General features: G+C 38.5%; 1 protein-coding gene across 1 annotated transcript in view; it reads right to left on the reverse strand.

Annotated features, from left to right (window-relative positions):
• The window catches only part of F13A1 (coagulation factor XIII A chain), a 198692-nt gene that overhangs the window by 75081 nt on the left and 108266 nt on the right, over window positions 1–15345 (reverse strand). Inside the window, exon 7 of the mRNA XM_036766459.1 lies at window positions 90–264. Within this exon, the coding sequence (XP_036622354.1) occupies window positions 90–264 (175 nt within the window). The remainder of the gene's footprint in view (window positions 1–89; window positions 265–15345) is intronic.

A 15345-nucleotide genomic window follows, 5' to 3' on the forward strand; every position in this document is an offset into this window, starting at 1 on the left:
ATTTGCTAGGCATGGGACTTCAAGTGAAATTCTCCTTTACTTTTAAAATAACTGTAATTTCTCTAGAAAAGTCTCACTTGGATACTTACAAGTGTTGAGGACACCAGCAAAAACCCAGCACTGACCATACTGTACTGGATTCCCAGAACTATGATATTCCAACAGGATGTCAACACTCCCAGTCCAGGAAGAAGGAGGAACTCCATAGGCATATACATTGTCCCAGGACCCAACAACAACTCCTTGATCGTCTTTGGCATTGATCTACATGAAGGATAGAAGGGGAAGGAAGGAAGAGAACATGTTGAGATTAGTATTTTACCAGGGGGGTGAAATGTACTGGAAGTACAGGGATAGTAAGTGAACTTCAATATACTCTTACCTTCTTATATGCCAATGATTCTGAACCCTTGGGGACTGATGTATAAACCCCTTTCCTCTACCTCCTTTTCCCACCTTTGAAGTTCAGGCTATTCACATTTACTACCCAATTCAAAGCCTGGTGACTCTTATCCATATACCCTCACAAGATATTTTCCTTCTTGATACAGTCTCTCCCTAGTGTTCTTACATTTAACTAAGTATAAACTTAATGAAATAGAGGCGGCTAGATGGCACAGTAGATAGAATGCCGGACCTGGAGTCAGAAAGACCTGAGTTTAAATGTAACCTCAGATAATTACTAGCTGTATGACCTTTGGCAAGTCATTTAACCTCTTTCTACATTAGTCTCCTCATCTATAAAAGGGGGGTGATGATGATAATAATAGTAATGATAATGAGCATCATAATAATGCCAACTTCCTAGGGTCGTGAGGACAAAATGAGATCATATATGGTGTCCCAGAAGTGTTAGTGAAGTTTTAAGATTAAACTTCACCAAGACTTTTAGGACACTGTATTTGTATGTGCTTTGCAAGCTCTTAGCTAAACAAAAACAAACGTACAAAACAAGGATTAAAATTGTAACTCAGCATCTTTAAGAAAGAACCAGACAGGCATGCTGGAAATTACACGCCTATAATCCTTATTACCAGGATGTCTGGGGCTAGTGAATCCCTTGACCTCTGAGTTCTAAGCTTCCGTACATAGGGCTAAGCCAATGGGGCACCCATACTAAGTCTGGCATCAATATGGGAAGTCACCAGACTGCCTAAGGAGGGGTGAGCAAACCCAGGTTGGAAATGGATCAAGTCAAAGTGTCTGTGCCAATCAGTAGCAGGATTGGACCCGTTAGTGGCCACTGTCCTTCCCGCCTGGGCAATATAGGGAGATCTAGTCTTAAAACAACAGCAGAGGGAGAACTGAATGAATTTTTAAAAAGAAAAAGAAAAGAAAACAAAAAAAACAAAACAAAACCCCAAAAGAAAGAAAATGTTTTTATCTTGTGTCTCCCTGAAAATATGCTTGAAATTCTATTACCTTGTGCCCATCCTTCTTTCATTCTTTCTCTTTGGAAAAAAATAAGTTCATAGAATCATAGGTTTATATGGAGAAACTAAAATATTATCTAATACAATGTGTATATTAGGTGTCAGAGTGGATAGAGAGCTGGATCTCTGGTCATGGAGAACGGAGTTCAAAATTTACCTTAAACGCTTACTTATTTAGTTGGCTCTGAACCAATAATTTATTCTCTCTCTCTCTCTCTCTCTCTCTCAGCCTCAGTTTCCTTACCTGTAAAATTAGGATAATAATAACATCCATCCCACAGGGTTGTTGTGAGGAGTCAAAGTACATAAAATACTTTGCAACTTTAAAACACTCTATAAATGTTAATTATCGTTATTATCATACCATTCCCATGATTTCCCTCTATGTCAACTCGTATAGGCTTCTGATATTCTCATATGCTTCATATTTATTGCTTTTTGTGATACCATAATATTATATTACATTAATATAGCATCATCTATTTAGCTCATCTCCAAATGTTGGGCATATAAGTTTTCCTTTTTTTGCCATTGTGAAATAGAGCAGTAATAAATATATTTCTTTTATAGCCATGTCCTTTTTCCCCCTTTTTATTATATTTTGGGAGTGGAATCCTAGCAACAGAATTACTGGGTTTAAAATTATGATCAGTTTTGCGACTTTGGGCACCAGATCTGAACTGAAACATTACCCTTCTTGCAGGTATGACTGCCTCCAGGCTCTCCCATCTCTAGATTCACCCTTTACACGGCTGCTAGAAAAATCTTCCTAATACCCAGGCCTGACCACATCATTCTTCTATTCAAGAACCCTCAAAAGCTCCTTTGGGAGTACAGGATAAAACACAAGCAACTCAGCCTTGCATTTAATGTCCTCCACAATATGGCGGCAGCTCACCCAGCTAGACTTACTTCACATTTGTTCTCTGTACAAATTTTACCTCTCAGCCAAACTGGATAATTGACTTTTCTTTATTAGTGTGTGTTATTATTTGTTATCTCCTTCCTCCATGCATTCTATTCCTTCTTCACCTTCACCTATTCATAGCCTTCTCTTCTTTCAAGGTTAAATCCACCTCCTCTGCTTTCCTTATCACTCCACTTTAGAGAGTTCTCAGGTGCCTCAAATTTTCTTAGACCACTTACTATGGACCTGTTCTCTACTCTTATAACATTCTCCCCTTGTCTCATACATATTTGTCTATATACTATATCTTCTCTATTAGGCTGTAGGAAGAGACAGTTATTTTTCATGTCATAGAAGACTCAGGTCTTCCTGACTCTAGGCCCAGCACTCTATCCACTGTGCCACACTTAGCTGCCCCTAATTAACTTTGAGCAAATCACCTAGATAGGTGGCCCACCTGGATAAGGTGTCAGGTCTAGCATCAGAAAGACTCATATTCCTGAGTTCAAATCTGGCCTCCAACACTTACTAGGTCTATGACCATGGGCAAGTCATTTAATCCTGTTGCCTCAGTTTCCTCATCTGTAAAATGAGCTGGAGAAAGAAATGGCAAACCACTCCAGTATCTTTGCCAAGGAAACCCCAAATGGAGTCACAGTCACACATGACTAAATAACAACAAACCACCTAACCTCTCTGAGCAAATTTCTCTTATGTTGGGAATACTTATGTTTATACACTCTTTCTCTCTCTCTCTCTCTCTCTCTCTCTGTATGTGTGTGTGTATATACACATGTAGATATATGCATATATACATGTATATAAATACATACATTCATATGTGCATATGCATATTATAAGTAAGGTAGATCTTTGTTTTTCTTTCTTAGAGTTTAGTTTGCTAGGATCCATGGCCATGACAATCTCTATTTCCCAGGCTCCTGACTTGTAAACATCTCCACCACACTTGTGCAGCATTATATAATAATAAATAATATAAACATTTGTGCTTAAATTGTAACTATCCGCTATGACTGCACAGTGAAATGTAACTTGTGAGATGTAAACCCATGAGGCTATTGCTGGCAGTATGCCTTCTTTGTCTGTTGTCCTATAGAGTAACTGGGCACTGGTCAGTGAGTGAGGAATCCTTAGGGTTGAAAACACAAGCTGGAATGCTGTGCATTCCTTGCTCAGTCCCCATTGAGGCTTGGGGGGAATCTGTGTTTGCCTCAACTGCCCCCATTGAGGCTAGAAGGGATTTAGGGGAGTGCACAAGCTATGCCTGTTTCAATTGACCCCATCAAGACATAGGGGTAGTTGCCCCCCTTTCATGCTGGCCCCTGCAAGAAGGGTCATTAGGGAATACTGTAAGAGTTGGTGCTCCTATTATCAGCAACTCCCATTGAGAAGACTAGACTAGAATAAAGTAAGATTATTAACCCCTCTGAATCTGTTTTCCTGTCTTTTCTGTTTGATCAGATGAAGAATGAACCTGTGCTAGCCGCCCTCCTGTGTGCTAGTGTTAACTTGTCTTACACATATATATCCACATATATAAAACATACACACACATACACACACACCTTTTTTGTAAAATACTATGTTAAAAAAAGGTATTCTTATTTTTTCCCATGTGAACAAATGTGTAATTCTCGAGATAATATTTCAATCACTGGTTTACAATAAATTCATGATTTTGAAATGGAAATAAAAGCATATAAAACACATCAAAAATAACACCTAGTCAAATGAAGATTGGGGGATTTCAGTGACTAAAAGAGATTTTTGAACCGTCTCAATGACCATATATAACAGAAATATTTTGGCATAGGAGCTTCAAGACAAAATATTAACATTTTGCCCAAAACAAATAACTTCTCTCTGACACATCCTGGTTTCAGAGTATTGGTAAAGTAAAAGTGTATGAACCAAATGGATTCCTACTAAAGTTGGCCAGAGTTGGCAATGAAATGCTCATGGTATATAACCTTTCCTGTATATTTTTGCCCAAGAGAGAATACTTTTTCAGTTGGTTAAAAAGCTAACTATCCTTCTTACTCTCTTTTCTCCCCTGTTACAAATGAGATCACATATGTAAAAGCATTTTCTAAGCAGTAAAAATTCTGTACGTAATTTAAGGGATTATTGGTGCTGTACCTTTAAATAGTGGTAAATTCTTAAAACCTAAATATTAATTGTAAATTCTTTAAACGATTATCAGATGGAATTTCAATCAAATGTCACTTACATTTGCTATTTGAATCATAAAGTTTTACAGCTAGAAGGAACCTTAAAAAAACAAACAACTAGTCATCTGATTTAACTATTTAAAGTATCAAATTCTAGCCTATTCCTACTCAAATTCATTAATGTAATTTTCAGTTGCAAGCCTATTTTGATAATTATAAATTAGACCAATCAAATATTTATGGAGTGTCGACTATACCTAAAACCCTTCAAGTGGCAAATATAATTATAAAATAAGACCATTGCCTTCAAAGATCTTGCAATCCAGTGAAGAGGTAAGGTTATAAATGAGAATGGCTAAATGAGGAGTATAGACCATAAGGGTCACTGGAGGTCAACGGCCTCAGAGATACTAGCTAATTAAGGAAAGATTCACAGAGAAAGGGGGATTTGAGTTGGACATTGAAGGATGGGAAGGATTTAGATTGGGTCAAAGAGGCAGGGAACGGGTATATATATATATATATATATATATATATATATATATGGGGTTTTTTTGGTGGTGGTTGTGAATTCTGTAAGTTAGGTGAATGGTGTATATAAAAAGGTGTGGGAAAGTATGTAGGACATTTAGAGGACAATGAGTTGGCTCATTTGGTTGGAATAGAACAGGAAATCATATATATTTAAATGAGAATAATTTTTTTCTCATCCAAGTTCATGGACCCCTTGATATCTCTCTCCACAGACCTTCAAGGTGGCAGATTAAGAAACTCTGTAATATGGAGTTTATCAGGAGTACTAGTGAGAAAAAAATCAGCCAATCAACAGACATTTATTCTTCTCCTACTTTGTGCTAAGACCAGGAGACACAAAGATAAAAGTGAAGTAACTGTTGCCTTTGGAGAGCAAAAAGTAGATTGGTTCCATTATGAGGTCATGGAAACATTTAAAGTAAAACCAACTCTTTTCTTTTTTGAGGAGGGGAGTTAGTAATAATTTGACTTTACCTGAGTAGTCTCACAGGCTTCAAACACTAGTGTCCTTCCCAAATGAGGCCATGGCATCTGGTCAAAGAGAAGCTTTGCCTGATATTCTAAGGTCCTCAGTATAAACACCCTAAATCACACATGAAGAATTTTTATCTTTATTCAGCCTTAGGACCATACTTTTTAAGTCTCTTTCATTTATGACTGGAAATGGGCAAGAGTTCTGATGCTAATTTCTCCTTTCTCTTGTCTTCATTGCTTTCATCTTTCCTAAAGTGGACAGTCTTCCTTGAAGCCATGTGGAATGCTGATTCTGAATATTAGCTACCATTCTTAGCAAACTTAGGGAGATGTTGCCCTGGGAGCACATAAATGAGAAGATATGAAGCATAACAGGTGGAAAACACCTAAGGCACGAAAGTATAGTCTTCCTGAGTCAGATTTCAAAAGCTTTTAGAAAGGTAGGTTGTACTTATAACAGTGGTGGCACTCCTCTAAGGCACCAGTTTTAATGAGCCTTCTCCACAGGGCCATTACAATTCCCCATTTAGACTCACCAGGACTCTTCCATTTGAAACTATGTTTATTCACTGCAAAACAAAGGGGAGAATAGACCACTCCACTAATAATTTGAACAGGCCTAGACAGTTGAGCATTTTGGGAGAACAATTTGATTTGGCCCATCTACCATGGCAGAATTAATTGAGTAATTGCAAACTCATCTTTTTAAGAACAACCATGAAATGATTGGATTGTAGAATGCTTAAGTCCTTTTAAATGTCTTCATAATCATAACCTTCATAGTCATTCCTGCAGTTGAATTGATTATGTAGCAAAGTGCATCTATTGTTAAGAAGGTCAGAATGATAGGGCACACTATGCCCCTGTCATATGAAGTACATAGACAATATGTTGTCTAGTACTCCAATTAACACCTCCCTTGTCATTCAGAAATATGAGCATCCATACCAGGTAAAGCAACAAAAACTGTGCTAATTGACTGATTTTTAAAAAGATAGCCATTAATTAGCACAACTTTTTTTTTATAGTAGCAAGCTGAACCCAAACAGCTGAGGCCATAGGGAAGAGTATTAAAAAAATCTCTTTCTACTACAGACCTTTTAATTATGTTAATGCTGGACTGTTCCCCTGTTGCTAGATAAATCACAACTCTCATTTAAAAGTATTTGGCTGGATTAGCTACTGTTTTCTAATTAGAAAATCGACTTCCAGAGAGCCCAGCGATTGAAAGTGATATGTCTTTCCTGACAGACCCAAAGGGTTAAGGTGATATCCACCTCCTTAACCAGGGAGATCTGTTTGGGGGAGGAACACTTCAAGGACATGCTGTTCCTTCTCCTTGCAAATGCTAACTATCTAAATAACTTTCTATGAAGGGTTCAGTGTGGCATGGCACAATCACCCTTGATCTAGGGTCTGCCTTGGCAGCTCGTGAGCTCTGGTTCTGTCCAGATGAGATTTGGAATACCATTGTGGGGTGGACTCTCAAGTCCACCCAAAGGTAGAACTGATCTCTAGGGAAACCAGGAAATGGAACCAGCTTCTAAGTACAACAATAACAATAATCTGGCACTTATATAATGCTTTAAGGTTTGCGAAGAGCTTTATTATGTCATGTCATTCTGACCTCTTATGGGGAGTCTCCTCTGACCAATAGAATCTCTCTTTTCTCTTCCCTTTTTGAAGCTGGTGCCACTCCTTGGCTGCCCAAGTTTTTAATTAATATTTATTGTTTTTTTTTTCCATCCCTACTATTTCCCTAGGACAGGGAACTCCTGGGGATAGAAACCCCCTTCACTGACACAGATCAGCAACTCTACAAGACAGAGGCAGCATGAGGGTAATGGATTCAAGGTTGGAGTAAGAGTCAGGAAGACCTGAGTTCAAGTTTTACCTCTGATACCTAGTAACTGAACATCATGGGCAAGTCAACTGAACTCTCAGAGCCTTGGGCAACTCTCTAAGAATATAAGTTATTACAGAACTTAGGAATATGACTAGATAATCATTGGAAATCTTAAGTCAGGTATACTAAAGTGGCAATGCTCTATCACACAAGTCTAATAGAAATCTTTAGGAGGCCAGATACACACATACATGTAGCCGAGTCTAACAGGACTATATACTTGGTCCAACTCATTTCTTTGAAGCTACCTTTCTGGTATACCCTCTAGGACCAATGTTTCTAGGCTCTTACCATGTAGCGCCATGATATATATTGATGTTTCATTACCAGGTCAAATGTTTCAACTAATAAAAATGATGATGATGGTAGCTGACACATAGTTCAAATACTTTACACATGTCATTTGGTCTTTTAAAAATACTATTATGTCAGTAATATCTAATTAGATGCATTTTAGTTGCAATTCAGTATAGACCAAGTGACTACTAGATTATAAATTTCTGGAAGGCAAGGTGCACATTCCATTTATCTTTGAATCTCTCCTAATATGGTGCTATATACGGCAGACAGCGAATGTTGTTGAACCAGATGAATAGATGAATGGAAGATATGATATGACATGAACAGAAACACACTTCCAATTGAAAGAGAAGTTACAATTATCATTAACGTTTTTTCAGAAACAGTAGATAGCCTATCGATGTCCACAAAATACAACCATTTGGAAGTTGGCCATATAAAGCACTAGTCTAATAGATCCTTTTAGGACTTACATATTCCATTTCTTAATATATTCACTTGTAAACATTTGAAAGTATTTTCAGGTGAGCACGAAATCTCTTTTATGAGACTTCTTTCTAGCTATATTTTTTAAAAAATAGTGTATTCTTTATAACCATGTTTTTAGAAGTTATATTCTGGAATGATACCAGTCTCCTTCTAGTCACCCATGTTCACAGCTTTGGGGCCATCTTATTCCTTACCCCAAGCGTCCAATCAGCTGCTAACTCTTGTTTCTATCTCCTCAACCTTTTCCACATCTATACTCTTCTCTCTACACATATGGCTATCAACCTAGTTCAAGCCCTCATTACTTCTTGGCTTTTTTCAATAGGCTCCTGAGGTTTCCCTAAATCAAGTTTCTGCTCTCTCTAATCTAATCTCTCTAATCACATAGCTGCCGAACTGATTTTCCCTAAAGTGTGAATTTGACCCTATCACCCTCCTATTGAGGAACTCCTATTGTCATTCATTGTTTTTCAATCACGCCTGACTGTTTGTGACCCCATTTGGGGTTTTCTTGGCAGATGGTTTGCCATTTCTTTCTCCGGCTCACTTTACAGATGAGGAAACTGAGGCAAACAGGGTTATGTGACTTGCCTGGAGTCACAGAGATAGTGTCTGAGGTCAGATTTGAACTTAGGTCTTCCTGGCTCCAGGCCCAGCTACCTAGTGGCTGCTTATTACTTCTATCTATAGTTCACTACAGATTCCTCTGTTGGGCATTGAAGATATTTCACAACCTAACACTAACTTACTTTTCTAGTCTTATCATGTGTTACAGCCCTTCATGCATTCTACAGTCTAGCCAAATCGGCCTTTCTGCTTTCCTCCCAAATGACCCACTGTCTCTCATCTCCTAAGCCTTTGTACAGGCTTTCCCACTACTTGTAATCACTACTTACTTTTATCTCTTAGAATCTCTTGCTTCCTTAAAGACTCATTTCAAGCATTGTCTTCACATGTAGCCTTTCCCCATACCCCCAGCTGCTAATATCATCCTTCCCCAAATTATCAGATATTTTTTTCTTTTTTCTTTTTTTTTTTTGAGGAGGGAAGGCAGGGCAATTGTAGTTAAGTGACTTGCCCAAGGTCACACAGCTAGTAAGTGTGTCGAGTGTCTGAAGCTAGATTTGAACTCAGGTCCTCCTGACTCCAGGGCTGGTGCTCTATTCACTGCGCCACCTAGCTGCCCCATTTATCAGATATTTTAATATTGATTTTGTATATATTTTTAATATGCTTATACATGGACATGTTGCCCTCTTGATAGAAAGTATTCTTCTTGATGGCAAAGGCTATTTCTTTTTTTGCCTCTATATCCTCAGGGCCTAGCACATAGTAGATGCTTTAAAAGCCCTTGTTGATTGATTGCTAGTTGATTCTTCTGGCTCACAATTTTACTTAGGATATCTCTATTAACAAGCACACCCTAAAAAATAAGGCATTTCCTTCATGACTTCTCCCTCACCCTGGCTCCTCATCCTGGCCCCTTTGGGGTCTGAATAATCAAGATTACAATAAGATGCACACAGGCCTGCTGTGTTGTAACCCTGCATTCAAGGGCAAGGGGCAAACACTTGCTCTGCGGCTTACAATAACCCATCCTTCTTTCTCCCCTTTGAGAATGGGGAGAATGGTTATAATCAGACAAATTTTTAGGTTATCCATATAAATAGGTAATTTACTCTGTCACTAACCATATTGTCCTCATCCGGACAATCATTTATCAAATTGATAGGAAATAGCAATTAAAGTGAAAGTAGAGATGGCAAGAGAGAGGGAGAGGCTGAAGGAAGGAGGTAGGAAGGAAGGAGAAGAATTGAGATGGAAGGAAAGGTAAATTGCATAAAGCAATCACGCCACATTCTAAAGGGCAAAAAGTGTCCTGCTCTGTTTCTATCCATTAGCTACAGGACGCCTGTCCCAGGAGATCAGAACAACAACCAACTTCGCGGCAGGGAGGGAGCGCTGAAAATCATATTCCCATGCTTCAGAAATAGACTGTGATTACAAAATAGATGTAGTATTGAAACCTCATTCCAGGAAGCAATTCTGGAAACATGGACACTGAGATTGACTGTGATTATTGCATTCAAGAGATGGCTTGTAATAAATGTCTGTATTTCTGCTAAAAATTCAGGGAGGGAAACTATAAGAAATTTAACCTTTGTAATTGCGAAATCTGGCTGTTTAACCAAAGATGGAAGCATTGTCATTTTGCTGGCTTTTACCTCAAGAAAAAGTCTCTCTCTGTATTTGGAGAAAGGGTTGGTTTGCTCTAATATTGCTGGGAGGCAAGTGTGTGTGTGAGATATCTTTTCTCTTTTGGAAAAAAAAAACTGACAATTCAACAAAGTCAGCAAACATTTATTAACCACCTACTCTGTGCAAAGCACTGTGCTAGACATTGAAAATTCAAAGATGAAAAATGTCATTGTTCTTGCCCTCAAGGTGCTTACAATTAGTAATGGGGTGAGGCATGCGTATAGATAAAATATAATATGAGTTAGAATGAGGGAAGAGCTCAGGAGAGGTCACATGGATGCATGGCGGATTAGGGGAAGTGGAGTCTCCTTTAGCTGAGAGGATCAGAGAAAGTCAAATGGAAGAGGATCCAGCAGAAAAATGGAGGGATTTTAGTAGGTGGAGAAGTGAGGAGAATCCATTGCAAAGAAAGATGACAACACATAAAATAAACAAGGGAAAGAGGTATCAAGCTAAGAATGGAGATAAGTCATATAGTTTGGCCAGACACCAGAATGAATAAAGTTTAAAGTATAAGATAAAAACAGATTCTAGCCTTCTCTGCAATGAGTTTTTAGTTTAGATAAAGGAGAACTACTGAAGGAATTTTGAACAGGGAAGTAACATGATCAGACTTGCCTTTGCCTTTCTTTTTATTAATTGCATCCCCAGTGTTTAGCATAGTGCCTGGCACACAGTAGGCACTTAATGAATGTTTAGTGTATTGAACTTGGGAATGCAATGTCACTGAAGTCATTAAAAAGTTATAAAGGAGAGAATGGCCAACATCATCAATTGTTATAGAAAGGTCAAGGAATGTGAGAATTGGGTACAGATCATTAGAGTTGGCATTTGGACTTGGAGAGAGCAATTTCAATGAAGTGGTATGCATGGAAGCCAGAATTTAGGGGGTTTAAGTGATAGGGCAGCTGGGTGGCACAGTGGATAGAGTGCTGGTCCTGGAGTCAGGAAGACTTGAGTTCTAATCTTTTCTCAGATACTTACTAGCTGTGTGGACCTAGGCAAGTCACTTCACCCTGTTTACCTCAATTTCCTCATCTGTAAAATGAGCTGAAGGAGAAAATGACAAACCATTTTAGTTAACATCTTTGCCAAGAAAACCCAGATGGAGTCACAAAGATTTGGACATGACTGAAAAAAATGGCTCAACAAATGGCCCCAAGTAAGTTGATTCATATCTAGGCCTTATTTTCTTCCTCTAATAAATTATGGGGTTGAGTTAGAGGGGACCTTAAAGATTACTATTTCAGCTCCCTACAGTATCTTTGCCAAGAGAACCCCAAAAGGGGTCATGAAGAGTCAGACACAACTAATACAACTGAACAACAAAGGGGGTAGGTGATTGATAAAAAATTGAAGGCAGAGGTTATACTACTTTTATCAGTGAAGAATAGAAAAGAGAAGGGATAATAATAGCTTAAGGAGCTAGAGGGGTCAAAATAAGGGCATTTTTTAGCACAGAGGAAATCTAAGCACATTTGTAGATGAATGGGACAGTGGAGAAGGAGATATTGAAGACCAGCAGGGAGATAGCTGATAGGACAGGATCTCAGGGAACTTGCAAAGGGATAGGATTTAGGGACCAGGTTATGAAGCTGCCTTTCGCAAGGAGGAGACCAGCTTTATTCTTCGCAGTTGGATAAAAGAGGAAGGAATGGAAGAAGATAGAGAAATGTTTGATGGTATGAAGGAAAGGAGTTGGGAGGGAGCTAACATTGGATAACCTTGATCTTTCCTATAAAGTAGGCATTGAGGTCATTTGTTGATAGTGAGGCAGTAGAGATGGAGTTGGTTGAGAACACACACTCTGGGTAGGGTAGACAAGGAGCCAATTAGAGATTGGTAAAAAGATATTCATGCAGTATCAAGGACCAAACTGAGGTTATATAACATAAATTTTTAGTGGACCTGGTCAGATTGGTTTGGTATCTCTAGCATTATTTCACATGTCTCCATATGGTGGTGACCCAGGGCTAGGAATATTAGCAAGGTAGAAATATTGGAAGGATAAGGGTAAAAGGCATTAATACTGGAGTAGTATGTAGTTGGACAGAGGGCAAGAAAAAGGGGAAGTGAGTTTTTTTTCCTAACTATGGTACTGAGGATATCCTTTTCTGGAAGAAGGAAGAGAAAAGGTTGGGCTTTCCATCACCCCCACCCCCCCACCCCAAGATCTGAGAGCAAAGTTTATGGCCAATTTCCACTGTTTCAGCCTATAAAAGAAAGTATTCTTATTAAGAACCCCTAATACTTCAATTCTGCAATGGATCTGCAAGCTCATAAAGGTGGGTTCTCTTCCTGTATGTGAAAATTCTCTTTCAATTCTGAGTGAAACTTTTCCATGGCCTCCCAAAAGTCTTCCATAAATAATCCACCCATATCTTAGAGTTCTTCCTTTAAGGCAGGGGTTTTATCCTTTTTTTGTATCATCATGGACCCCTAATCAGAATCATGTTATTAAACATAAAAAATAAAATACATAGGATTACAAAGAAAACCAATTATATTGACATATATTTATCAAAATATTATTTAAAAAATAAGACCACAGATCAGGATAAGAATGTCTGCTCTCAATCCTCTGAATAGTCTACAAGTACCAGTCCAGAATTTAATCTGTCAATCCGTTATACTTAACCCTCACTTCATGAACAATCAGCTTCATTTTCTGATCCTAGATCTCCTTGATGATATACAGGGCATTCTTAAAGTCTGGATACGTAGGCAAAAAAAATATATATTTTCAAGAAATGAAATGAATGAAATTTTTGACATCACTTTATTTAATTGGAATATTAACAAATAACATCTTCAATATAATTTCCATAAATTGTGACGCAAAGGTTGATGCGCTTTTCAAGATTCACGTAAACTTGATGCAATAACTCCATATTGCCATCAATTTTAGCACATTCACTCTTTATGCGTTCAATCAAGTGTGTTGCATCTGTGATTTTCATTGAGTACACCTTCTCATTTAGCATACCCCGCCACCAGAGGCTGTGGCACTGAATGGCCGGAGATGGCCGAATGCCGTGGAGAGTGAAAAGAATACATGGGCCAGGCGGGAGAGTACAGCACAGCTCCATTTATTAAGCTGAAGAAAAGGCCTTACGTACCTTTTTAGGCAAGCAGATTAACAAGTTCATGTGTGAGACATTCATTACATTGCATGACTTCCTCGTGCTTTGTTCCCTTTTTGCCATAACAATATTGTGTTAGTCAGCTCACAGGTGGTGTTTAGCACATGTGTGCCATGGGAGTTTTGGAGAGAGCATGTATGAGCCCACGTGCTGAGTTATCAGCCCAAGGACAAGAACAGGCTTCAGGGAAAACCTGGCCTGTATCTTATCCCAGAATGGACTTTCTCAGAGCTGGCCCTCTACAATACCCCAGAAAAAGAAGTCGTGGGGGCTAAGGTCTGTCAATATTCCAAATATTTCAAAATATGCATTTTTCTTATGTGTCCAGACTTTAGGGGCACCCTGTAGTTTGTGCTTTTTGGGGGTGTGCCTACACAAAACTCCTTCCAGTGATAGCAGGAATGAAACTACTGTTCTGGTCATGCTTCATAAGCTTTAACATTTAGATTAGAGGGGTCAGAATTACAAAGTAGAAAATCACTTTTTCCCCAAAAGGACATTATGGCGTGATGTAGAACTTGGAATTAGGAGGGATCTGGATATGATTCCTAACTTTGGCATTTGCCAACTGTGGCACCTTGGGCATGTTATATATAAAACCCCTGAGACTCAGTTTTCTCATCTGTAAAACCATCATACTTATAAAATCATAGTATCTATCTTATAGAACTGTTGTAAGAATTGGATGAGATAAGATCTTATATACTGGTGGCACTATGAATTTATTTCTAAGCCCTTAAATTGCAGCCCTAAAAGGCACCAGAAGATCAGTGCAATACCATGGAGGCAACACACTTTTCGATAACAATGATCCCTATTTGGCACTCACACTGGGTCAGTCTTTCCTTGTTCCCCCCTTTTAAATACTTCTGGTCCTCACCATCAGCAGTGGTCAATGTGATTTACTAGCCTGAGCTCAGGAAATGTTAGGGTGCTAAGAAACATATCTTTCACTAACTAGTTAAAAACAAAAGTGAATCCTTGAGCAAGTTCCCAGAAGGCTCTATTAGACAGGAGATTAATGTGGATTAATGATAGAATCATGGCTCAATATTAGCAAAAGACCAGGGTTAAAAATAAATGTGTGCATCTCAAGGGAAATAGGAACTTCTCAGTTAGCAGTGATATAAAGTCCTGGACTTTAAAAATATGTGACTCTTGTACCCCCATTTCCCTACAAAATTATCTTGTCAATGGCACTATATTTTGTAACAGTATATAAATGTCATAGAGAAAAGGCCAAGGAGTATATTTAAATTGAGGACTTCCATGAAAAAATAAAAGTCAAATAAGAGTCATACTTTCCCTTAATTAATTGCAAAATAAACCAATTTTCAGCAGGATGGAGCTTTCCTTTCTCATGAGCTGTTGGCTTGGGTTTACCACAAGGGAAAAGGGCTAGAATCATATAATCTTAATACTAGAGGAGACCTAAGAGACTAGGTAATATTTCAACCCCTTCATTTTATGGATGAGGAAAACAAGGTCCACAAAGACTGTCCATGTGCAAGGTTGTAAAGCTAGCTAAGGACACTGTCAGGCTTAGAACCTTTGTCTCCTGCCTTCTAGCTTCTAAGAGGCAGCCAAGAAGTAGACTGGATAGACTGCTGGGCCTAGAATCAGGAAGACCTGACTTTAGACACTTAAATGGCTGTGTGACTTGGGCAAGATGCAGACTCTGCCTGCCTCAGTTTCCTCAAATTACAAA

Source organism: Trichosurus vulpecula, chromosome 1, assembly GCF_011100635.1.
Source record: "Trichosurus vulpecula isolate mTriVul1 chromosome 1, mTriVul1.pri, whole genome shotgun sequence".
Lineage (NCBI taxonomy): Eukaryota > Metazoa > Chordata > Mammalia > Diprotodontia > Phalangeridae > Trichosurus > Trichosurus vulpecula.